The following is a 23,172-nucleotide window of genomic DNA, read 5'->3' as shown; positions in this document are numbered from 1 at the left end:
CTTTGAAGTAAGACACGAATTACAACCACACACACAAAATAATAAATAATAAAAAATATATTATAATTTTGATCGTGTGATTATGAAATAGTGTTCTACCGTAGATCAGTTCTAATATCGTTGATTTTTTTTTAATTAGCCCTTTTCATGCCTCCTCAAAATTTCTCTTAAAACTCGTTTTGAACTGAAATTACTTAAATAACCTAACAAAAATTAATTCATTTTTGGTTTTGAGTAGAAATTTAATTAAACATTTAGATAAATTATTATTTTAACAAACTTTTTACACACATCCTATTTCATAATTTATATTTATACTTTAAATTTTAATTGAGAATATATTTTTTTAGAAAATTAAAGGAGTTCAGGGTTACGAAGATAGAAATTAATAATAAGAAGAAAAAGATTTAAGATAAAATTAATATTTTAGGATTTTTATGCAAATCTCTCGCGGGAAATCCAAGTTAACACGACAGTAATGGGCTTCCAAGATGAGAGCAGAAGGAAAACACTAGCCGAAAAATACTAGCGTTAGAATTGCAATTATCATATTAATAGAACCAACCCATTTACCCAAAGAGTTTCATATGATTCAAAGAGAAGCTTAGAAAAATACACCAACGTCCATAACTTTGATTCGATGAATATATTGTCTACAATTGTAATAACTCTAGGATCTACAACTCTTCCCCGATTAAGAAGCCGCTGATTCAATGCTGGAACATCATTTTCAAAGCTATAAAGCCCAGGGTCTGAAGTCAATTGTCTCTCCATTCAGGCAAAACTACTACCGCTGCTACTTCTCAGACAGCGATATAAGCTGCAAAAGGGGATTTTTGAGATGAATTCATAACTATGGAAACATGACATCAGAAATAATGCATCAAAATTGTCATCAAACTACACCACATCTAATGTCAGATTTATGAAAATTGCAACCAATGGAATGAATACTTTCGGATGGGAAATGTCATGAGAAAGGGTGATAAAAATTCAGATTGGAAGCATCTTATACCAACAAAAGTATGCTTTCACACCAGGAAATGCCACAAGTCCAAAGATAAAGACAAGCATATGATTTCTTTGCGACTTTTAACAATGATTGATGAAGTACAGCAGCTGCTTGCTCCCACAACCCAATTTACGTGAGAACCAATACACTGAAACATGTCTTGGAACTTTACAAGAATTATCCCCAATCGACCAAGAACAACACAACCAAAAAACATTCCCCTCCAAATTCTATTCTCCCACAAAAAGAAAAGAAAAGAAAATAGGAGGTACCAACCCTGAATGTAAAATCTTTTGATGACGAAGTAGTGCAGAGAGCAGCACATGATGCGTGCAAAATAAGATCAATGAAAAAGTGAACAAAGCCACCAAGTTGATAAATCAATTGAATGGTGCATTTTAGCAGCAAGCACCTTATCTCAAGCCTAAGTCTAACCCATTTGATGTCTAATGCCACAAACATAATGGATCAAATTAGTCTACTTAGACAGCAAATTTGGAAATTCTGGAAAGGTGGAACATGATGAAATTTAGAATCTACAAGAAAATATCACCCATAAAAGTGCAACCAAGAAATGGTTGAATATATGATAAAATTGCTAATACATTTGATGAAAACCTATTGACTGTACCAGGTTATCGTAAGCCATTGAATCAAATATATTCATTTGATCCATAATTAGGATATGAAGATTTTTAGCCAAAACAAAGGCATAACTATTCCCATTTAGAGAGGCCCAACCAAGCTTACACATGTCAGCGGAACAACAAAACCTAGCAAGGACCCCACATTTGTCAAATAAAGATGTCACTATTCATAGACATGGACCCATATGGACAAAGACATACCCCAAATGCATACACATAAATAAACACAGCAGAAAAGGCACATTTAAACATAAAACTAACCTGACAGGCAACCTGCACAAGGCTTCCACTATCTCAAGATGATTCAGTAATCAAGCTGGGATTTTCTGACTCCACAGAACCATTTGGATTCACCATCATCCTCCTCTTCATAACACCTTCCTCAAGGGAGGAATACCCATCAGGACTGCTCAGAGACTCCTTCTTTCGCTTCCTTTGGAATGTATACTTCAGAAATTTATCATTTAATGATTGACTAGAAACACCTTCAGTTAAATTAGATGACTTAACATTTGAGTTCAATGGGGACAAGTTAACAGCTTCAAGATCTGTTTTGCAAGCTGACATCTCAGTAAGCTCAGCGGGTCCGCTTTCCTGTCTCGTCAACTTCAACCGATCTATCAACAGGTCATCATTGTTTGTTGTGGTCTGGACAGTATCACTCTTGGGAACTTCTTCACATCCTGACTGAAGAATCATTTCAGTTGTATCTGAGGGTGAATTCAGCGCCGACAGGGAAGCTGGGGTCATCTGAATGTTATTTCCAAATATCTTAGACTCCTCCTTATGCTTAACATAGTTATCAACTGCATTTAGTAAAGTTGTGGAAGAAATATCAGACTTTTGAGTTGTTTGTGCTACCTGATCTGGAAAATTCCTGATCCTACTTTTCTTATATCTAGCAGCTCTTTTCCTTTTCTTGCAAAAAGACTTAGCATGAACTGAAATGGAGTTGCTATTTTCCTGCTTCAGTCTAGATTCATTCGGGTTATCCTCTATTCTGCAAGTCTGGTTAGCCCCACGGTCAAGGTTTTTGCACAATTCTTCATCTTCTTGAGTACACGATCCATTTTTTATCTGCTGCTCTACTTGCCCTGGAAGAGACAAATTTCCTTCTAAGATGTTCCTTTCAAATGCATGAATTCTCTGTGTACATCCATTCCTATATAGTTTAGGCTCTTTTCTCCTCATCACTATGGAGGCAAAACTAGAGTTGCAAAAATAGCAATTATCTTTGTGAGAACCATTTTCACTGTAGCACATCTTGTTCTCATATGTGCCGTTCAAAGTTGAATTCCCCACATCTGAAGCCATGACCGAATCAGGTTGTACATCAGGTAGACAGGGCATTGCAGCCTCAGAAGTATTGAGTCTGTTTTCCAGTGATGGTGTCATCACAGTAGCGACATCACCAGTTGAATTTTGTTCATCCAAAAGCTGCTTTTCATTATAAGTTGCCCTCTCCAATTCATCCTGTGCTTCTCTCAAATCTGCTCGAAGGTCTTTGACAATATCTTCTGCTTCACCAAGTTGTGCCTCAAGCTCATCTATCTTTCGTTGTTGACACAAGGATACCACCTGTGCTTCATTAACCTACAATACAGCACTATGAGTCAGTACTTTGATTGTTACACACAGCTGATGATGAAATCAATTCTTCAAGACAAAGAGAGCAAAAAATAAACCAAAACTGTCTAACAAAGAATTGCCTCCGGTATCTCCGCTAAGTTGCTTAATTTCACTCAAATTGACAAGCATGATTTCTCCCTAGTTGTTTATTTATCTCAACCCAGCGCCTCTCAGACCAAGCTTGGAACTAAAAACACAATTTAGCAGCCATCTTGATGTTTAGAATGAAAGGGCAGTGGTATTTAGGCAACTTTCTTTGTTATCAGAAATACCTCCAACTCCTACTCTGCACTTGCCTCCCAACAGACACACAATATGAGTTTTGACTCCAACACAGAAGAAAGGAGAATAAACATCTAACAACCATGGAGACTTCTAGGAGAATGATATTGATGAACTTATAATGGGATGATCTTAATGGTTTTCAAATGTACCTTTTATATTAAAGACAATACCAACACATGGAAATATTAGTGCAATTGCAATTTGCTTAGCTTTTCAGAAATTCAAGACTTGATTCCAGAGCATATTGTTGAAGAAAACACTACAAATTAATGACCATCATTTGTCAGTGAACTAAAGGAAAAAAAAAAAAATTTACAGCAAATTGAAAGTTTAATGCTGCATAGTATCCCATAAATGTATAGAAAAGAAGCCACCATATGCACTCAAGCTCTCTCTACAACGGGTTGTGAAAACATAATCAAATCAATGAAGAAGACTGACTGCCCTACCAAATAAACAATTAAACCAAAAAAAAAAAAAAACTAAATGCAACCACCAGAGGAACCAGACCACTTATCTGACACCCAAAAACACCAAAATCCGTAGAATCATAACCAAGACAAGATCAAACACTATCGCATTTGGGAAAAAGAGAAATACTTTAGCATCCAGCATCTGCTTAAGCCTAAGCAGCATCCGCAACGCGTCTTCCTTCGCCGCAAACAACTCCTGCTGATACCTAATCGTTTTCCTCTCCGACACCATTATCCTCGCCGCTGCCTCTTTCGCTGTGTTCAAAATTATATCGGCGTAGGCCTTCTTCAAGGCCATCAATTTCTAACAGAGCAAACACCAAACACCACCCAATCATTATTTTCAAAATCAAAAAAAACCCATAGAACAATATAAGTAACATGAAAAAACAGAATCAACTCCAGATAACCCCCCCAAAAAAGGTGGTGTAAGAATTTGGAAGTTAGATTGTTCAACAGAGGGAAAAAGATCGAAGCTTTACCTCGGAATCGGGCATTATGTGAGTCTACAAAAAATGCATAGAAGCGATGTGAAGCTGCTTTTGATATCAGACGGAAGTTTAAACAAAAGAGAAACAAAGGGAGGTTGTTTCGTTCCTGTTTTGTTTATGTTTTTTCGCTTTCCTTCGGAGCAGCAGCTGTTGTTGTCTGTTAGGAACTGAAAGTTCGGCTCGTATGACCCTATTGCCCACGCTGCTTGGGACAAACTACGGAACTGCCACGTCATATTACAAAACTGTTAAAACCGCGGTTCGGTTTTATCATTTTATGGGCGCCAGGCGTGAGGGCGGGCTCGCGTAGTGGGGCTGACGCCGTGACGCGGAAGATTTATGTGATGTACATGTGGAGGTAGTGACACGTGGCGAGAAGGAGTGCAATTATTTGATGTAAGATGGGTGGCATGCATTAAAAACCGTGAAGTCTGACACTTGGGCGGTGGTGATTACTGGCCTATAGTGGTGTCGAGGCCAGGGAATTCTGGCTTCGAGTGGGAAATTGCAAATGGCGGTCGAGCCCTTGAGAATCCAACTAAATTTAGTTTAAGTCATGAGTTGTCAACCTGGTCAGTAGTCACTGTTTGGGTTTGAGAAAAGAAGGTGATATTTTCATAGGCCCAAATGTCAAAACCTAGTAACTATGTATATAAATCAAAGCATACAGTAATTTCATTCCATCTAATATCGGTCACATTACGTATTTACAGTAGTAGTATATAGTATTTATACAAATAATCCGTTACAGCATATGATTAGACAAGTCAATTAAATTCAATATCCCATTAAAGACTAAAGGAAAAATGAGTAAAAGGGGAAAAAAATACGGAAAGGATGTCATATTTTGTCAAATGCTATGTTACAATTAATGTAACATACACACTCAACAACAACCACACAAATTGTGTGGGCCCATCATTTATGTGGTTGTTGTTGAGTGTGTATGTTATATTAATTGTAACATAGGGGCTCCCTCTATCAATATTATATACGATAACTCTAGTTGAAATAACTTCAGTTACTTTAACTTATCTTTTGTTAGTAGTGTTGGCTCTACTAACTGATAATATATTTATTTGCAAAAATTGATCTACCTGAACTATAACTCCCTAATTGCAACTATCTTCAAGAACGGCTATGTAATTTGCTAATAAAGTATATTTTAAATCTATTATTTTCTTAAATGAATTAAAATTCATCACTTTTTCTCCAACTTAAAAAATCTTCACAAAATAATTATGAAAGGTTTTACTTAATATCCTTTAAATATTGTGAAGAAACTCTCTTTTCATAAAATAAATATACTAATAATCAACATCTTTTAATAAAATTAGCTAAAGATCTCTCAACAAGAAGTGTATGGATTTGAATTCTGCTCCATAAAAAGAAAGATATTTGAGTTATAATTCAGCTAAAACTAAAAAGGATCATTTAATAAAATTAGTTAAAAATAGTTGTTCTCCATTAGAATTTTATTGTATAAAGATTTTGGATAATTAAGACAATAATTAATTTACAATATGCATTTAATTGCTTAAAATTTGAAAAAGCTGCAATCCAATAAAAATTGATAGTTAGATGGATCATATGATTCATGAATTAAATCTTTGCCGTTTAAACATATGTTGCCGCCAAAAACCAGGTTGTTGTGGGCAAACCGCAAAAAAGAGTTCGGATCAGGGTCGTTGACCCTCGACCCGGTATCTCTTACTATTATCCGCAGAAACTCCACGTGTCATTCGTCAAATGTGAGTTCAAACGCTTCAACAATTCAACTCAGTTCTCGGCACACTGCAACTTTCCCATCTAAATTTGAGACAAAAACAGATCAATCCACTTAGAAGGAAATCCATTTCATCCGCCTACTTTTGCCCGAAGCTCATGAAAGTTTATTTACTAAAATGACCCTATCAATTCCCAGTCCTTCACTCCTTAAACCGAACCCTCGTGAGCTTCACTCTTTCAATTTCTCCCTCAATCACAGCTTCCTCTCTGGCAACAATGAGTTGCCCTGTACGCAAAGAATATTCACCTCCGGTCGCCGGAGTCTCACGTCCGGCACCCTGCAAGTCCGGGCCAAGCCGAAAGAGTTGGTACTCGGCAGCCCCACGGTGACCGTCGAGAAAGGCAAGTACAGCTACGACGTCGAAACTCTAATCAATAAGCTCAGCTCCCTACCGCCCCGTGGCAGCATCGCGCGGTGCCTCGACATGTTTAAAAACAAGCTATCTCTAAATGATTTCGCTTTGGTCTTCAAAGAATTCGCCCAGCGCGGTGACTGGCAACGGTCTCTTCGGTTATTCAAATACATGCAAAGACAAATCTGGTGCAAGCCTAGCGAACAAATTTACACGATAATGATAAGTTTGCTGGGGCGCGAGAATTTGCTCGATAAAGCGTCGGAGGTTTTCGAGGAAATGCCGAGTCAAGGGGTGGCGCGTAGTGTTTTCTCGTACACTGCTTTGATCAATGCGTATGGGCGGCACGGTCAGTATGAAACGTCTCTTGAACTATTAGATAGAATGAAACGAGAAAAGATAGCACCAAATATATTGACTTATAATACTGTGATTAATGCATGTGTAAGAGGAGGATTGGATTGGGAGGATCTGTTGGGATTGTTTGCTGAAATGAGACACGAAGGCATACAACCCGATATTGTAACCTATAATACTTTGCTAAGTGCTTGTGGCGGTAGAGGTTTAGGTGATGAGGCGGAGATGGTTTTTAGGACTATGAATGAAGGTGGGGTATTGCCTGATTTGACAACGTTTAGTTATCTTGTTGAGACATTTGGGAAATTGGGTAAATTAGAAAAGGTTTCTGAGCTTCTTAGGGAGATGGAGTCAGGAGGGAATTTGCCCGACGTAACTTGCTATAATGTGTTACTGGAAGCACATGCTAAAATGGGGTCAATAAAGGAGGCAATGGATGTGTTTAGGCAGATGCAGGCAGCTGGGAGTGTGGCAAATGCAACAACGTATAGCATTTTGTTGAATTTGTATGGGAGGAATGGCAGGTATGATGATGTGAGGGAGCTTTTCCTTGAGATGAAAGCGAGTAATACGGAGCCAAATGCAGCTACCTATAATATTTTGATACAGGTTTTTGGTGAAGGTGGATATTTTAAGGAGGTGGTAACTTTGTTTCATGATATGGTGGAGGAGAATGTTGAGCCTAATATGGAGACATATGAGGGGTTGATTTTTGCTTGTGGGAAGGGAGGGCTGCATGAGGATGTCAAGAAGATTTTGCTTTACATGAATGAGAGAGGGACAGTGCCAAGTTCCAAGGCTTACACTGGGGTTATTGAAGCTTATGGATTGGCTGCTTTGTATGAGGAAGCACTTGTTGCGTTTAACACAATGAATGAAGTGGAGAGCAAGCCAACTATTGAAACTTACAACTCGCTGCTTCATACATTTGCCAGAGGTGGACTCTACAAGGAGTGTCAGGCAATTTTGTCGAGAATGAGTGAATCTGGGGTTGCGAGGAATAGTGATTCATTCAATGCTGTTATTGAAGCCTTTAGGCAAGGAGGCCGATTCGAAGAAGCTATCAAGGCCTATGTTGAGATGGAAAAGGTGAGATGCGATCCAAATGAGAGGACCCTAGAGGCAGTTTTGAGTGTTTACTGCTTTGCAGGTCTTGTTGATGAGAGCAAGGAGCAGTTCCAGGAAATTAAATCATCCGGAATATTGCCTAGTGTTATGTGTTACTGCATGTTGCTTGCTGTCTATGCGAAGAGTAACAGGTTAGAGTTCATTCAGTTTGGTTAGGAAGTTTGGAGTAATTTATGTCTTAATAATTGCATTTGTTCTCATCCACGGTCTTGAATGTTGAATAACATTTTTTGTGCAAAAAAGTTAAGTAAATTTACAATGGTGTATAAGATGCCCACTAGCCCCAAAAACATCCTAAGAATTTACAAATAAGAGAGATAAGTTATCTTAGTCCTCAGAGTTTACAAATAAGAGAGATAAGCTATCCTAGTCCTAGTTTCATGAATGTGTGAATAACATGAACCTAGGAGATTTGATTATATTACAGAATTGTAAGATAGATAGAGGCTATCATAGTCCTCAGAGTTTGATATTATTCACATTGGAGCTGATATGAGGAATGCCTTAATGTAAACTTCAGGAAAATTCAACCAAGGTTATAATTGTTGTTATATTGTTACTTGGCAATTAGTTATAAGCTAATTATTTGTAACTAGTTGACTATTGATCCTATGCACATTCATGTTAAGAGTACCAACAATTGATCTTCCTTTTTGGTAAATTATCTGATATATAGAGCTCCTTAATTTCAGGTGGGATGATGCCTATGGATTACTGGATGAGATGCACACAAATAGAATTTCAAATATTCATCAAGTAACCGGGCAGATGATCAAGGGAGAATTTGATGATGAGTCTAACTGGCAGATGGTAGAGTATGTCTTTGATAAACTGAACTGTGAAGGGTACGGCTTGGGAATGAGGTTCTATAATGCACTGATGGAAGCGCTTTGGTGTCTGGGTCAGAGAGAACGGGCTGCAAGAGTGCTTGATGAAGCAACAAAGAGAGGGCTTTTCCCTGAACTTTTTCGTCATAATAAACTTGTTTGGTCTGTGGATGTGCACAGGTACAAAGAAAGTTATTTTTTTCTAATAATTGATTTCAATCAATTTTCTTTCAGTTTTGATATTTATCATTTTTTCAGGATGTGGGAAGGTGGGGCATATACAGCAATATCAGTTTGGCTCAACAAAATGTATGAGATGTTTATGATGGGCGAGGATCTTCCTCAACTTGCTACTGTTGTCGTAGTGTAAGTAATTTTTTCTCTGAATTGCATAACTTTCGGTCTACCTTTTGTCCTTGTAGCATCGTTAACTCTCAAGCATGGGTCCTTTCTGCTGCACTATTGGTCTTCTCCATTGTTGGATGAAAAACCATGGATGGCTTTCCTCCTGTTCACATATCTATTTGTGTACGTTATAAATGAACTAAAACTAAAGTTGGACCTAGAGCTGTTGAAAGGCTTGGGCTCAGGCAATGTTAGAGCTGTTATCTTTAGGTTTCATATATAATAGTGAGGGTATGGATATGATAGTCAAACTGTCTTCTCATTGTAGATAGACAAGTTCCTACTTCTTATCTATTTCCCATTCCTTGTCTTTCTTTAGGCATAGCCTATGTTTGTCCAACCCAATCCAGCCTTTTACTTCGTTTCGTTCTTCTTCTGCATCGCCGCTTGAATGAAGACACCCGATCAGCCCGACTTTCCCGAATGCCTACCAGCGGCCCTTCTCCTTTCCGGGTCTGGTTTTTTTGTAATGACCCAATCCATTCATAAGAAAATTGAGGCCAAACATGTCTTCAGTCCGAGGACCCCATACAATAAAGCCCAACCTATCCATATGATATCAAGCTGAATGCGGGCTAGCCTGCCAGAAAATTTTGAATTTGGAACTAACATTAGATGTCAATATAGACACTAAAGCATTGTCAAATTCAAAAATCATAATCGTCCATCAATTCATCTTGTTTTCCAACCAAATTGATGTTACAAAAGAATGTAAAAATTCTCCCCTAAAATAGTGATAAGATATATCTACAAAATTTTTAGAAAACTATATTGCTACCACAATATTAATGAAAATGATAAGGTGGATTTGGCCTCTAATTTCTAGGCAAAGTATGCCTGTAGACTCATGCTGATAATTAACTCGCCAAAGAGCAAGCAAACTAGGCCAATTTACCACATTTATGAATTTATCTCTAGAATGATATGCATAGAGAGAATTCAGCCTCTAATTTGAAGCCAAATTATGTTGCTAGATGGAGATTGATCATTATCCCTTATATATATTGTAATATTTGGTTTCAATTTGTCGTAAGTTAATTATTTAATTTTCTGTTCATTAGACGGGGACAGATGGAAAGAACTTCAACTACAGAAGATCTACCCATTGCAAAGGCAGCCTACACATTCTTGCAGGAAAATGCATCATCATTATTTAGTTTCCCACAATGGAACAAGGGACGAATTATCTGCCAGCGAACTCAGCTCAAGCGGATTTTGTCAGGCAGAGAATCATCGTCAGATGGCTCCAAAAAGGATAACATAATTTCTCTAAGCAATTCACCCTTTTCTCCTCCAGACAGAAAAGCATCCACCACAGGAGTAAGGAATGGCCTATTTGATAATGCCAATTCTGAAACAAAAATGTCGGCAAGCACAGAGCTTATGACAAGCACATTATAAATAGTCAAACAAAGTCCATTCATCAGTCTCCAGTGCTCGGAAGATCTTTCTCCCTATTACAGTTGAAAGAAGGTGAAATGCTGCGGCTTGATTTACTGTTCCAATGCTTCCACTAGAGAAAAGTCAATGATTCATGGTCTCTATCGAGTTTTATGTCTTTGCTCATGAAAAAGCCGGAGCCATTTATAATCTCACAGGGGGATTAAAATGTTCTTATGGTTGGCGGTGAGCTGATGCATGTTTGCTTAATGTTATTGGTTTGAGAAAAAGATATTTCTGCTCCCTTTACAAAGCAGTGGAGATCTTGGATGACGAGGGGGATTAGCTTTTTTGTAGCCGTAGATCATTCTTATTTACACAAAAATGTATGTTATATACGATAGAGTACATCCACCTAGTGATTTCTGAAGCAAAAATAAGAATGTCTATACTTGATGCAGAGATGCAAGATGCTTAGCTTAGGATCTTTTAGACAGGTTGAAAGATTTGTTGTTCACACAAAACGAGTTCTATCAAGATATGCAGATACACGATGTTCTGAAATTGATGCTTTTATATGTTCACTCGTCCCAAATATTAAGAACATGAAGTTTTATTATCTATTATCTATGGTAAGGTCTAGTTTGGTATTGATGTGATATAACTTTTAAATCACAGTTAACGTAAAAAAATAAAAGAGGTTATAATTAAGAAACAAAAATTAATAATATGTAATAGATACAATTTTTAAATAAAATTTTAATAAAAGTACAAAAGATATAATATTTTTTTATTATATAAGTGTAAAATTAAAAATTAAATTAATTTGACTTTTAAGTTATAACAATTAATATTTATTAAATATTTTATTTTTACAATTTTAAATTACAACTGTCTAACCTCAATTCCAAAGAAAGCTAAATTTAAATTCTCATATTGGGATCGAAGGATGATTTCACCTCAATTTTAAATTCTAATATCATTCATTTGAGAATGATCAAGCATGATTAGAAGCATGGGTTAGCCAGCCCTGGGATGGAAACTGCGTGAAAGAAAAAAGAAATTGTTTCTTCCAGGCACTAAAGCCCAAATTAAATCATAATGCTCGCTGTCAACGGAAGTGGTAGACAAAAGCATCCAATAGTACAAGCTCTCCACAACAATAGTGGATCACCCATTTTACTAAATTTGGAAACCATGACTTTTGGATAACATGGGGAAGGTTTGATAATACAAAGAAAGCATCTTCAACAATTATATGAAAGCGCTATCATGTCTTCTTCTACTATGCTGTCTTCCAAATTTTTATTCTCTTATTGCTCCTCCTTTTGTTGGACACTTTTTACAGTGATCACATGCGATGCTTAGCAGAATTCACCCACTTTCTTCATCCATTTTTCTCTTAAAAGGATTAAAGGATGCACGCTCCCCTCAATCAGATCTAATTTTCAGAAAGTAAAATGAGATTGCACTTGAATTGTGGGTCCAGCTGTGTTGCAATGGCGGTAAGGTGCCGCAGTCTCTGTCTTTATTCTAGGTAACCGTTGGTTTAAAACCTAAGTGATCCGATGTCTACGAGGATGGACACGTTAGTGTAAAAGTAAACCGGCCAAGTTGGCTAGTAAAAGTTAAACTCGCTTGTAACAAAAGTGTGGTGATAGGTGACACGTGACAACGTTCTGATTGGTGAATTAGAAGGCAATGAAACAACAAAATGGTGATCAGTAGAAATTCAGTGAAATGATTTTCAGACAACTGTTGAAGCTGTTTTGAGGAGGAATTTGGATTTTAGGTCGATGAATTGGCATTTGATGCCATCCATAAGAGAAGTGCTTCCACTCCTTGTGACCAAAAGCACTTTTCTCTCCTGTTTTTTTAACAATATCCAAAGACTTAAGTATAAACCACCGCCTTCTTTCAAGGACTTTCAACAACTATATAGTTAGTAGTGGAAGCTGGAGCAGCAGTAGTTGAAGAAGGAATCATCAATTGCACCAGCTTTGCTGCATTCTCGTCAGTTCTGTCACTGAGTCCTGCTTAGCCGCTGGGTCTGAGCAAAAGTTGACTGTGGGCACGCAGTCAGTCGAAGCTTAGGCTCAGTGAAGCTATAGAAACTCTCTCTCTTCTTCGAATTTATTAAAAACAAAAGGGGTAACAGTGGCTGTAAGTGTGCGTGGAGTTGGGTTAGCTAAGTGAGCTTTTGAGATCCAATAACTATTTTTTTCCAAATCCAATCCCTTTGCCATCTTCCACACAATCCACAGCATCTTTCTCCACTAACTAACAAGAGCAGACATGATTAGTCCAAAAAAGCTAATGATATCGGCAAAGAAATGGTTGCTAATGCTGGTCGCTGACCTAAATGATTTCATTCCTTAGATTAAACATGGAATTATTCAACAAAAAATGAGAAATAAAGACAAGAAGTGTGGTAAAATATAACTGTGGCAACGCAGCTGGAGCCTGAAATTATATTGGCCCCGTTTGATTCTCTTACTCTCACTCAGTTTTGCCTAAGTTACATTTATCTAAATTAAACAATGTGAAAATAAGTAACAGTAACATTAGAATTAAGTAGATTAGTGAATGAATTTTGTTTGACTGCAAAATACATAAAATATAATTTAAGAAGACCGCTTATTCTAATTTTTAACGCTAAAAGGCATTGTAAGCATGATGGCTGAATTTGTATTGGAAGGCTATTTCTTTGTCACTAAGAAAAGCCGTGGTGCGGAAAAGACATTGCGGATTCAATGGACAAGAAAAAGGAGAAGTAAAATCATATCGCGTGTACGAATTGCAAAAGCACCAAGCAAAGCAAATATTTAACCCTCAAAAATCAAGATACTCCCATCCAACCCACAAAAAAAGGCATAAAAAAAAGATAACCTTGTATGTGTATCTTCCACTCAGTTTTTATCAAAAAGTTGACAATCACTTTTCTTCTAATTTCTAAATAAAACAAAGTGCCATATCTCATTAGGGTTTTATTTTACTTTAAACTCCTCTCAAATTTTTGAGTTTTTACTATGCACGTTGTCATTAGTCTTCCTTTATACAACTTTGCAACAATTGGAAGTTGAAACTTGTAACACAAAGATGAAGGAGGAGACCTTGTGACTTAAAAGCTATGACACAAAACATAAGGCCTGGCTTCCAACATATGGTGAGGAGAAGGGGGTACTAATAGTGGTAGCGACTAGTGTAGTGTGAAGATTTTTCTATATAAAATGTTAGGTCAAATGGGGTTAAAGAGAGGATTGGGGGTGAAAAAAAAAAGAAAAAGAAGAAGTCTGAGATAGAGAAGATGATCTGATGTTTGATGGAATGGAAATGGTGGAAGTGGAACCCCACAAAAACCTTATCTTGGCTTATTCTTTCAGATGCACCCCACCATCAATGGTGATCAAATAAAAAGGACCCATGTTCTCATTTTAAGCATTAAATTATCTTCTCTTTCTTTTTCTCTTCCTCTTCCTCTTCCTCTTTTAAGAGAATATTCCATGCCCTTGGTCCATTTTCCTATCCCATATTCATGAAGTTGCATGATTGTGTTTGCATATAAACTGCTAACCATAATATCCCTTACATTTTAGGGTCTAATAACCAAATAGAGGGGTAAATGTTGGTATTGACATAATCATATACAAGCTACATCAGATCATACTAATCGAGTTTGTACAATTGTTAAAATAAGTGTCTCAAAGTTTGTTCAAGTTTCTAACTCAAATAATTGATTAATTGAATACAAGGGGGTTTGATTTATTATAATTAATACCATAAGAAGTACTTTTATTCACGTGATTATGGTAATAGTTTATAGCCAAGTTGGGATGGGGGCAAACTTGTTGACTAAATTGATGCAGGTTAGAAAGGATAAGAGATAGGATAAGATATTGTTTTCCGGGAAATGCTTGCAGCACTTCCATGTGCACTGTCCTTTCTACCGTTAAAAGTAGCAACCAAATGAATCGTAGCCCATCAAAATACAAATATAATATTATATCCACCAAATAGAGGGGACATCGTTTGGTCCAATAACCTTATAATACTTGTTATTACCATGTGAATAATGAATCCCTGGTACACACAATTATTATTGGTAATAGTACAAGATTTACCCACACTTTTTACCCTTATTATTCGAATACTGCCAGTTTCCCTCATTTTCCTCACATTTAATATTCATTAATCAAGATGCATCTATTCTGTTCATATTTTATGATCCTCTTTAATTTATTAATAAAAGAATGTCCACTCTGCTCACCCTCACTAATTCATTAATCGAGTGTAAAAATTCTCTTACTAAACCAAAGGTAATTGATTGATTTTTATCATCTTTAATTCTAAAATTTCAACCAAATATGATTTAGATTTGACATTATTACTCATCGCTTGTCACCCTCTATGCTCATTATAATGATAACAAGTATAATTTGAAAATCAATTTTTGAAAGAAAATAATATGGGTATGCTTCAGACAAATAGAGAAGAAATTTTATTAATTTACAAATTTTTACAATCATCGTCATACTTCAAATTTCATACCTATGAGCTATATAACTCAAACCTAAAGTTGCGAAAAAAAAGAAAAAGAAAAAGAAAAAATTCACATTTCAATAACTGGCGTTATGGTGGTGGCTCTCTATCTACGGGTATGAGTCGTAGAATCAGAAATAAAATTCTCAAATCAATGTGACTTAAATTATTACGTAACTTAACATCGTCCATAAAAATAGACGGCATATAGAATAACAAAGGAAGATAAGCGAATCAAATAATGCCACGTAACAACCAACTTTACACACGCGTCCAGTTCAGTTTCCATTTCTGCCTTCCGACGCTATAAAAGCAAGAAACAACCACAAATGGCCCTCATTTCATTCCATTCCAATTAATAGTTGTCACTTATTTCCTCTCGTCTGACAATTGAGTCATCGGAGTAATGTCGGGAACGGGCGATTCATCCGCCGTCAACGGCGGTGGCTGCGAGATTATGCTGTTCGGTGTCAGAGTGGTTGTGGATTCCATGAGAAAGAGTGTCAGTTTGAATAATTTGTCTCAGTATGAACAGCCTCAGGACAACAGCAGTAACTGTAACAACAACAACAACAAGGATGACGTGGCGGCTGCTGGTTACGCCTCTGCTGATGATGGCGTTCACAACAACTCTTCCAGAGCTAGCCGCGAGCGGAAGCGAGGTTCGATTCAGATCTCTGTGATTTCTAACATCAACAATCATCAGATTTAAGATTTAAGATTTCATCATATTTTATTTAGTGGAAAAATAGAATAATTCATCCTTTTTTAATTTGAAAAAAATATATGTAATTTGTTTAGGGGTGCCGTGGACGGAGGAGGAGCACAAGTTGTTTTTGTTGGGACTGCAGAAGGTGGGGAAAGGAGATTGGAGAGGGATTTCTAGAAACTTCGTCAAGACGAGGACGCCGACGCAGGTGGCCAGTCATGCGCAGAAATATTTTCTTCGCCGGAGCAATCTCAACCGCCGCCGCCGCCGATCTAGCCTCTTTGATATTACTACTGATTCGGTATCATTTCTTTCTTTCGTTTTTCTCTATTTCTGTTGCTTTGAATCCTTTGATTTATTAAATCTCAATATTAGTCTACGTGAATCAAGTCAACGAAACTCTTTTCATTTTTTTTTTGGGGGTAAAGTTTTAAAATTTGTTTTAAAATATTAGTTTTAAGTCTGAAAGAATGAAGATGAAGTTGTTTTTTGGATCCTGTAAAACAATTTCTTTTATTAGGTGTTCGGTTGGTTGATTTTTTAGGAAATTATTTAGGATATAGAATTTTGGGTACAAATTATTTTTAGGTTTTGAAGTAGCACTTAAAAATCATGGGAAAACTGTTGCTTGAAACCGAAACTTAATCCGATTTTCCTAAGATTTTTGATAGAGACTTGTATTTGGATTCTAAATCAAACAGGGTGTTTAGTTACTCAGGTCCTAAAAATTCATGAAAGCTCAAAATTTTAAGCTTTTGTATCTTTGTTTTTTACTTTTCTTTTGGTCAGCAACCGTGAAGAAGTTAATAATTTTTTTTTTTCAAACCATTTGCAGGTTGCAGCTACTCCAATGGAAGAAGAGCTAGTTGATCACCAAGACCACAACCCTTCTCAGTCATATCCATTATTGCCGCCTACTCCGGCTGAAACCAGCAACAAAAGTGGTGGATTTTCTATGATGCCAGCTTTGCCAGTAGTGTTACCGGTTCCAATTGAGAATCCAATGGAAAACCTGACGCTGGGGCAAAATAGTCAACGGACTGCGGGCGAGGCAACAAGGCTCATCCGTCCTGTTCCTGTTCTTCCAGCAGCTCAACCATCATCAACAGTGTCTGATCTTAACTTAAATTTGAATTTAGCTGTCGATCCACCGCCATTGTCTCAAAGGGAATCATCATCAAGGCATTCAGCTTTTCAGGTGATGCAAACCTTCAATAATGGGGATAGCAATAGCATCATCAGTGTTGCTTGAGTTGAGGTGAAGGGATTAACAATTGAAAAGAAGGTGCACAATTAGAGGAGAAGATAAGATAATTAGGTCACTGAATTTGGTCCTTTTGTTAGTTTGTTTTTATTGTACAGACTGGGAAATAGAACGATCATGTCCTGTTGTATTTGTTGTTTTATGGTACTATCTTGAATTCTCGGTAATTTGTCTGCTTGCCATCATAATTAATAGTAACTAAAAAATAACCCCTTCCCTATGGTTATGAAAATATAGTGGCTTTCATTAGCTTTATGAAGAAAAATATCAAGTTGCGTGTAAATGGTGGGGAAGCATTTTAATTTCCTCTTTTCATGTGAATGCGATGGGCAGATTGTGAAATCGATGTTGTGTGAATGAATGTGTATTGAATATGGTTCTGATCAGCGGATGAGGATTGAGGATATGGATATTATTGTCTTTAAATGAGTGGTGGAATGTGGGGGCATGTGCCAGATGCCTTATCTTTATATTGATAGTATTAATGTAAATAGTTAAAGTAGTTGTCATTTGTGTGGTGGGTTTGTATCTATGCCTTGACTGGTCTTTAATTGGACAGACAGATGATGGTGTCATGTCATTTTAGGTCCCCCTAATTGATTGAAAGTATTGCTATCAATGCTTATGCTATTTCCGCAGCCGTTGGGAATTATTGTTTTTGTCTATTTGGCTTCCTATTAAACTAATAGTTCACTTGCACGCTTGATCTTCATATACATGTAGCGGTATAAGTGATGGTGGTGCCTCCTTTATGTTTAGTATATGTAACGGTTCTCAAATTAACAAAGATTATGAACTAAATTATGTTATGTCTACTGGGTATTGTTAATTGAACATCTAAGTTGCCAAGACAGTTGAAAAGTTGGGAAAAGCTGGAGAATTGTGTGCAGCCTGTTGTTGTGGTCTAATGCTTGCTTAAGTTGAGCTTGAACTTTCCATGGTGGTTGCTGGAACTGGGCCTACTCTGCTTGTTTACAATTTAGTTTCAAGGAAACGAATTAAATAATTTTCTGAATTTGCTTGAAAGAAACAGAGAGAGAGCAACAATATTAAACAAGAGAAAGAGCAATAATATTTACTCTGGATTTTACTTGCCTCAAATGAAAAACTTACTTGAGAGCTAGTACATATGGAAAATTTGCAAAAATTTCCCAGTTTAGTTGAGAATATCGGAGAAGAAGAAATGCTTGAGAAGTTGCACATAGTATTAGTCTCTTACTTAGTCTTGACAAAATTTTATTGTTTGCGTCCCTTTTCCATGGGGGCAACCGAAGTCCAAAGGTAGCCCTACCGGCTGCCACGAAAGTGCAATGGATGCAGGATGTGTAGAAAATGAAACCAAAATTTCTTGGAAAGGTTAGCCTGGCTTTCTTGAAGTTGAGTGTCCGAGCAACTTTAGTTTTAGGGAGGATATTAATTATATTAATTCGGTCCAAATTTTGAAGGTTGAAGAGGAGGTTTCCCATTCAAAGTTGGAAGATGGTTTTGAAGATTGTTAAACGAAAATGCATGAACCCACTATGAAGCTTCTATCTGTAAGCTTTGACTTTTGTCAGTAAAACGTTTTTATGCTCACTGTCTATTGAAAAATATCCAGTTTTCAAAATTTTAGTGTTAAAACATTTTAAATTTTCATTCTTGTCTCCAATTTCCTAACTTGTGATAAAATGTGCACACTACCGTAAAATTTGGGAAGTCAACAATGAAAAACTAAGGGATAATTAAAAAAGAAAGAACTTGGAGGTTTTCATTGGGGAGTCCACGCGTTATATCAAACCGCACAGAATTACAGATAAGTACCCAAAAATGGATTTTGTTAAAGCAATTGTTGTGGGATGTAGCAGATGCTTCTGTTGTCCACGAAATGTAGAGCTGGAATACTTTCAATTGAGGAAAGGGATGATACGACTGAAATTGTTTTCCAGATAAGAGATGTGTAGTGCAGGAGCCTTCTTTATTAAAGCAGAAGGCATCAAATTTTCTTTGTTGCCGGTAGGCGCCTAATATATGTCCTGTTGAGGATCTGTAGAGAGAATCTAGCCATATCTCTGCTATCTGCCTTTGCATCAAGTGGAGAGGATGTTGCCTCATAGCTGGGACCTGATAAAGATCCTCTACAGTAGTTGAAAATCAAGAAATTTGTTGAGTGGCTTTCAAAAAAAAGAAAGAAAAAGAACTCAAATTTCACTTGGAACATTTTAGAAAGGCACTTTTAAGATGCTCAAGCTCCACCGAGTTCTGTTACAGCTTACGAAGATGACCGACCTAGTTCACACGGAAAGAAAATGCCTGGTTATAGACTTTAATGATTCTCCTTTTGACAATGTTTGCTTCATCATGAAATACAAGATTCCCAAGCTACTGTGAACTGTCAACATTTTTAATCATATGATTAATCAGTTGGGGATTAAAGAAAGAAGATTAGGACAATTATTCTTCCTGCTTGCTTTACTCCGTCTGTTCCAAAGTTTTCTAGTTAGTACTCCAATTATTCTGCTATGATTTCTATTAAACAAATTCTCTCCCCGTCCACCTTATCATCTTCTCCGTGTATATGAGATTTTATGTCTTAGATAGACCATAAAAAGTTGTTTTTTCAGTTAAAAAACAATAGGAGACATAGAAAGCCAGATTCCCAAGGTCCGCGTCCAAATTGAGCTGGAAAAAAGTGCACTCAAGACAGTTTTAAATGCACAAGAGAAAATCATTTCAGAATCTTACAAGATGTATTAAATAAGCTGATCCCCGATAAAGATGTGATGTGTGTTTGTCTTTCAATGATTAATGATATGACAAAGCGAACTACAAACAACTGGCGTCTGAACAATATGACAGCAATAAAAACAGGAGGAAATTATTTTACAGGCACTCAAGCGTTGCGCCAAGCATGACTTATCAAACACATTTGACAGGAATATATATACAAAGAAACCAAATTCTAAAGATCGTAACTTACCCTTCCTAAGATAAGATAAACAGTAAAAAGAAATCAGAAACCATCATCAAGTTGATTAAGCAAGCAAAATATTTTGTTTTATTTATCGGTTTATACTAACCGACCGGCATGGATTAACAACTAAAATTTGATGCATAACAAAGATCAATTAGTAATTAGGCGACTGTATCGCTGCACGAGGTGGGGGCGGCAGTATATATTGTCGAAGGTTTGATGACTCAGACAAATCACTTTGATTCTTCTGATGCACCTTCCGGATGTAGGCAGAAGCCATACCATCAATAACACTTTTCCCCTCATGAACCACATATGAAGACTGATTCCCTTCATTTGGCTCCATCAAGAATGAAACAGGATTTGGGCTGTTCTTTGGTTTTTCTGACCAGTACGGGGGTTTTATAATAAAGTTGACTGGGTCTTTATTCGGTCCAGCGGCTTTGGCAGCTGCAGGAGCTCCTAGACTCATCTTGGCAATACAGAAAGCTGACGATTTAACGATGTTTGCCACCACCTTCACTGAGTTCTCACGAAGGGATTTGTTGTTTCTATCGTTACTATTCATGGCTACTCTAGAACAAAAGGAAAACTTTGATTGAAGACTAAATGTAATGATCAACTGGGTGTGTTATATATAAGCTTGTGATACTTGCCGTTGAAGCAATGTATGAAGGTACTTTTCATAAAGGCTGACATCTAAATGTAAGAGATCTCAGGAAGAATCAATCCTCCCTAATATCTAGCTCTTGACAAGTAGAGTGCAAATGGCGTTTTCATACATATTTTCCTCCAGATGCCCAGCACACTCGTATATACAATGACTAATGCAACACACATGGAAGGAGCTTGATTCTGAAGTTTGTAATTAGTATAGACTAGGGATGGCAATGGGGAGGGGAGGGGAGGGGACCAATCTCCCTGTACCCATCCCCGATATTTTACATATGTCCCCGTCCCCTCCCCATTTCTGTCAAAATTATTTAAGAGAATCTTCATCCTCTCTCTGAATAATAACAGGGGATCCCTGAGGGTCTCCGATCTCCGAATAACTAATACATTTTTTTGTTTTTGATTTTGAGTTAATCATATTAAAATAAAAAATTCAAATAAAAGTAAAGTTCGAAATATATCTTACATTAATATCCATTACAAAAGTCACATACATTAAATTAGTAAGTAACGCAGCATGCAAGGGATACAAACTATTATGAACAAATTAATAGCCTAATACAAAATTGTTACAAATAAAATTAAATTTAGATTCAAAATTAACTTTTCAATGGTGGCGTGGGCACTTTATAAATGTGGATTATTCTTTTTACAGCACAATAGTTAAGTCGAAGCAAATTAAGAGCAAATATTAGATTAAATTATATATTAAAATTGTGATTTGCTGTGGACAATTATAACATCTAAAAATAAATAAAAATAGATTTAAGATAAATAAAAAATAGATTTAAGTTTAAAATATTTAATGAATATTAAAATTAAAACAAAAGTTTTGGGCTAATAGAATCTGTCCGGTATTTTTAATGTCCTAAATAAAAATTTAGGACTTTAATTAGTTAATTAGACCTAAAAGTTTAATAATATAAATATTTTGATATTTTTTATTTTTACCAATACTTATAATTTTATAATTCAAATTTTATAATTTATTTATTAGTAATTTTAAAAAATTAAAATTAAAATGGGGAAATGGGTAGGGGATGGGGATTCCACCTCATTCCCGTCCCCTTCCCGAATAAGAAATTGGGTAAAAAAATTTTTCCGTCCCTTCCCCGAATAAAAAATTGGGTATGAAATTATCCTCATACCCTCTCCGAATGAGAAAAATCTCCGAAGGTACTCGTTCCCGTGGGAATTTTTGCCATTCCTAATATAGACTAGTATGGTTTGTAGCTTGTTTCCTTCCATGTGGATGGAACAAGATTCTTCTACTCTAGTTTCCTTTTTGTACGTTCCTAAAGGCTTCTCTTCACTAATCGTCACAGCTTGTGCGTCACATTCATGATGTAGCTCTGAAGAGAATCAGAATTTCTCCAACTTTTATTTCTTTCCAAAAGTACCAACACGGTATAGCCATGAATTGCAAGTACCACCACAGACTCAGTTTTAACTTTGGGGTTATGCCTGAAAAATCCATATAAGGGGAGGTATGTGAAAAATACCCCACAAAAATAGTTACAAATTATATCATTGTTTGTGATAATCGAAAAACTCAGGTTTCCACCACTTATTTCTTCAGTTTTGAAATTCTCCGCAGGATACGGACTTATCTATAGCTCTTTATCTGGCTGCGACAATCAAAATTCCAGAGCCCACTTTCTCATTCGATTTGGTAATTTTTTTCCCATAAACCAAGCGATTTCAGAAAACTTCCCCCATCTTGTTTTCAACTGATGCCACACTCAAGTAGTAAACTTGTAATTGCCAATTTGCCATATCCCCATATTGTTTGCTTTGCCTCTCACTCGCAAGAAATTCAAGGTTAAATTTTACAAACAACTTTTGGCTTCTCAGGCGAAGATTGCCATACATGACTACAGAATAGGGTTGAGAATAAGGGCAATTGTAAGGCTTCTCTTATTTTCAACACTATAAAGTGCTCAAACTAATACTTTTCAGTTATAAGACTACATATTTCAAACACAGTATGCTAAAGAAAACAAATTGAAAATATGATCTGTAATTACTGATCTCCTTCTTAAGGAAGTCCAAGGGGCAAGGGTGCAGGACAACTAAATGGCGGTAAAATAGTCAGATAAAATAGAATTGCAAGGCCATCGGTCTTCAATCTACTTATGAAGCCAAAATGGAAAAACAGACAGAAGAAAGGTATTGTCATCAGAAGCTTTTTTCAACTTCTGCAACCAAGTTGAGGTCTAACTGGCTTAAAAGTTGATAGAAATCATGAATGGATGTAATCCAA

At 36.5% G+C, this 23,172-nt stretch overlaps 3 protein-coding genes across 4 annotated transcripts; 2 read left to right on the top strand and 1 right to left on the bottom strand.

Annotated features, from left to right (window-relative positions):
• Positions 1-526: 526 nt before the first annotated feature.
• On the bottom strand, positions 527-4,751 carry LOC102619102 (uncharacterized). 2 transcript variants are annotated; one of them, XM_006476631.4, is made up of 5 exons: positions 4,529-4,751; positions 4,174-4,350; positions 2,521-3,252; positions 1,921-2,409; positions 527-820 (listed from the first exon to the last, which is right to left on the bottom strand). In XM_006476631.4, the coding sequence occupies exons 1-4, from the start codon at positions 4,541-4,543 to the stop codon at positions 1,954-1,956; spliced, it is 1,380 nt and encodes a 459-aa protein (XP_006476694.2). In that variant the 5' UTR covers positions 4,544-4,751; the 3' UTR covers positions 527-820; positions 1,921-1,953. The 2 variants fall into 2 exon arrangements, with proteins under 2 accessions (XP_006476694.2, XP_006476693.2); XM_006476630.4 differs by having other exon boundaries at positions 1,921-3,252; positions 4,529-4,749.
• Positions 4,752-6,281: 1,530 nt separating this feature from the next.
• LOC102619593 (pentatricopeptide repeat-containing protein At1g74850, chloroplastic) lies at positions 6,282-11,357 on the top strand. Its single transcript, XM_006476632.4, has 4 exons — positions 6,282-8,294; positions 8,856-9,170; positions 9,249-9,356; positions 10,457-11,357. The coding sequence occupies exons 1-4, from the start codon at positions 6,442-6,444 to the stop codon at positions 10,794-10,796; spliced, it is 2,616 nt and encodes an 871-aa protein (XP_006476695.2). The 5' UTR covers positions 6,282-6,441; the 3' UTR covers positions 10,797-11,357.
• A 4,288-nt stretch (positions 11,358-15,645) lies between these two features.
• Positions 15,646-17,454, top strand: LOC102619886 (transcription factor MYB1R1-like). The gene is made up of 3 exons (XM_006476633.4): positions 15,646-15,976; positions 16,116-16,324; positions 16,859-17,454. The coding sequence occupies exons 1-3, from the start codon at positions 15,721-15,723 to the stop codon at positions 17,273-17,275; spliced, it is 882 nt and encodes a 293-aa protein (XP_006476696.2). The 5' UTR covers positions 15,646-15,720; the 3' UTR covers positions 17,276-17,454.
• The last annotated feature ends 5,718 nt before the right edge of the window (positions 17,455-23,172 follow it).

The sequence above is a fragment of the Citrus sinensis genome, chromosome 3 (assembly GCF_022201045.2).
Source record: "Citrus sinensis cultivar Valencia sweet orange chromosome 3, DVS_A1.0, whole genome shotgun sequence".
NCBI lineage: Eukaryota > Viridiplantae > Streptophyta > Magnoliopsida > Sapindales > Rutaceae > Citrus > Citrus sinensis.
The sequence above is the reverse complement of the archived record's forward strand: the minus strand, read 5'-3'. Positions and strand labels throughout refer to the sequence as shown.

Bases quoted from the DNA above. Each gene is read 5' to 3' on its own strand.
- LOC102619102 (XM_006476630.4), bottom strand. The intron at 3,253-4,173 runs GTATTTCTCTTT...GCTGTATTGTAG, and splicing joins AGCAGATGCTGGATGCTAAA to GTTAATGAAGCACAGGTGGT.
- LOC102619593 (XM_006476632.4), top strand. From the start codon at position 6,442: ATGACCCTATCAATTCCCAGTCCTTCACTCCTTAAACCGAACCCTCGT. The intron at 9,171-9,248 runs GTACAAAGAAAG...TCATTTTTTCAG, and splicing joins TGGTCTGTGGATGTGCACAG to GATGTGGGAAGGTGGGGCAT. The intron at 9,357-10,456 runs GTAAGTAATTTT...TCTGTTCATTAG, and splicing joins CTTGCTACTGTTGTCGTAGT to ACGGGGACAGATGGAAAGAA.
- LOC102619886 (XM_006476633.4), top strand. From the start codon at position 15,721: ATGTCGGGAACGGGCGATTCATCCGCCGTCAACGGCGGTGGCTGCGAG. The intron at 15,977-16,115 runs GTTCGATTCAGA...TAATTTGTTTAG, and splicing joins TAGCCGCGAGCGGAAGCGAG to GGGTGCCGTGGACGGAGGAG. The intron at 16,325-16,858 runs GTATCATTTCTT...AACCATTTGCAG, and splicing joins TTGATATTACTACTGATTCG to GTTGCAGCTACTCCAATGGA.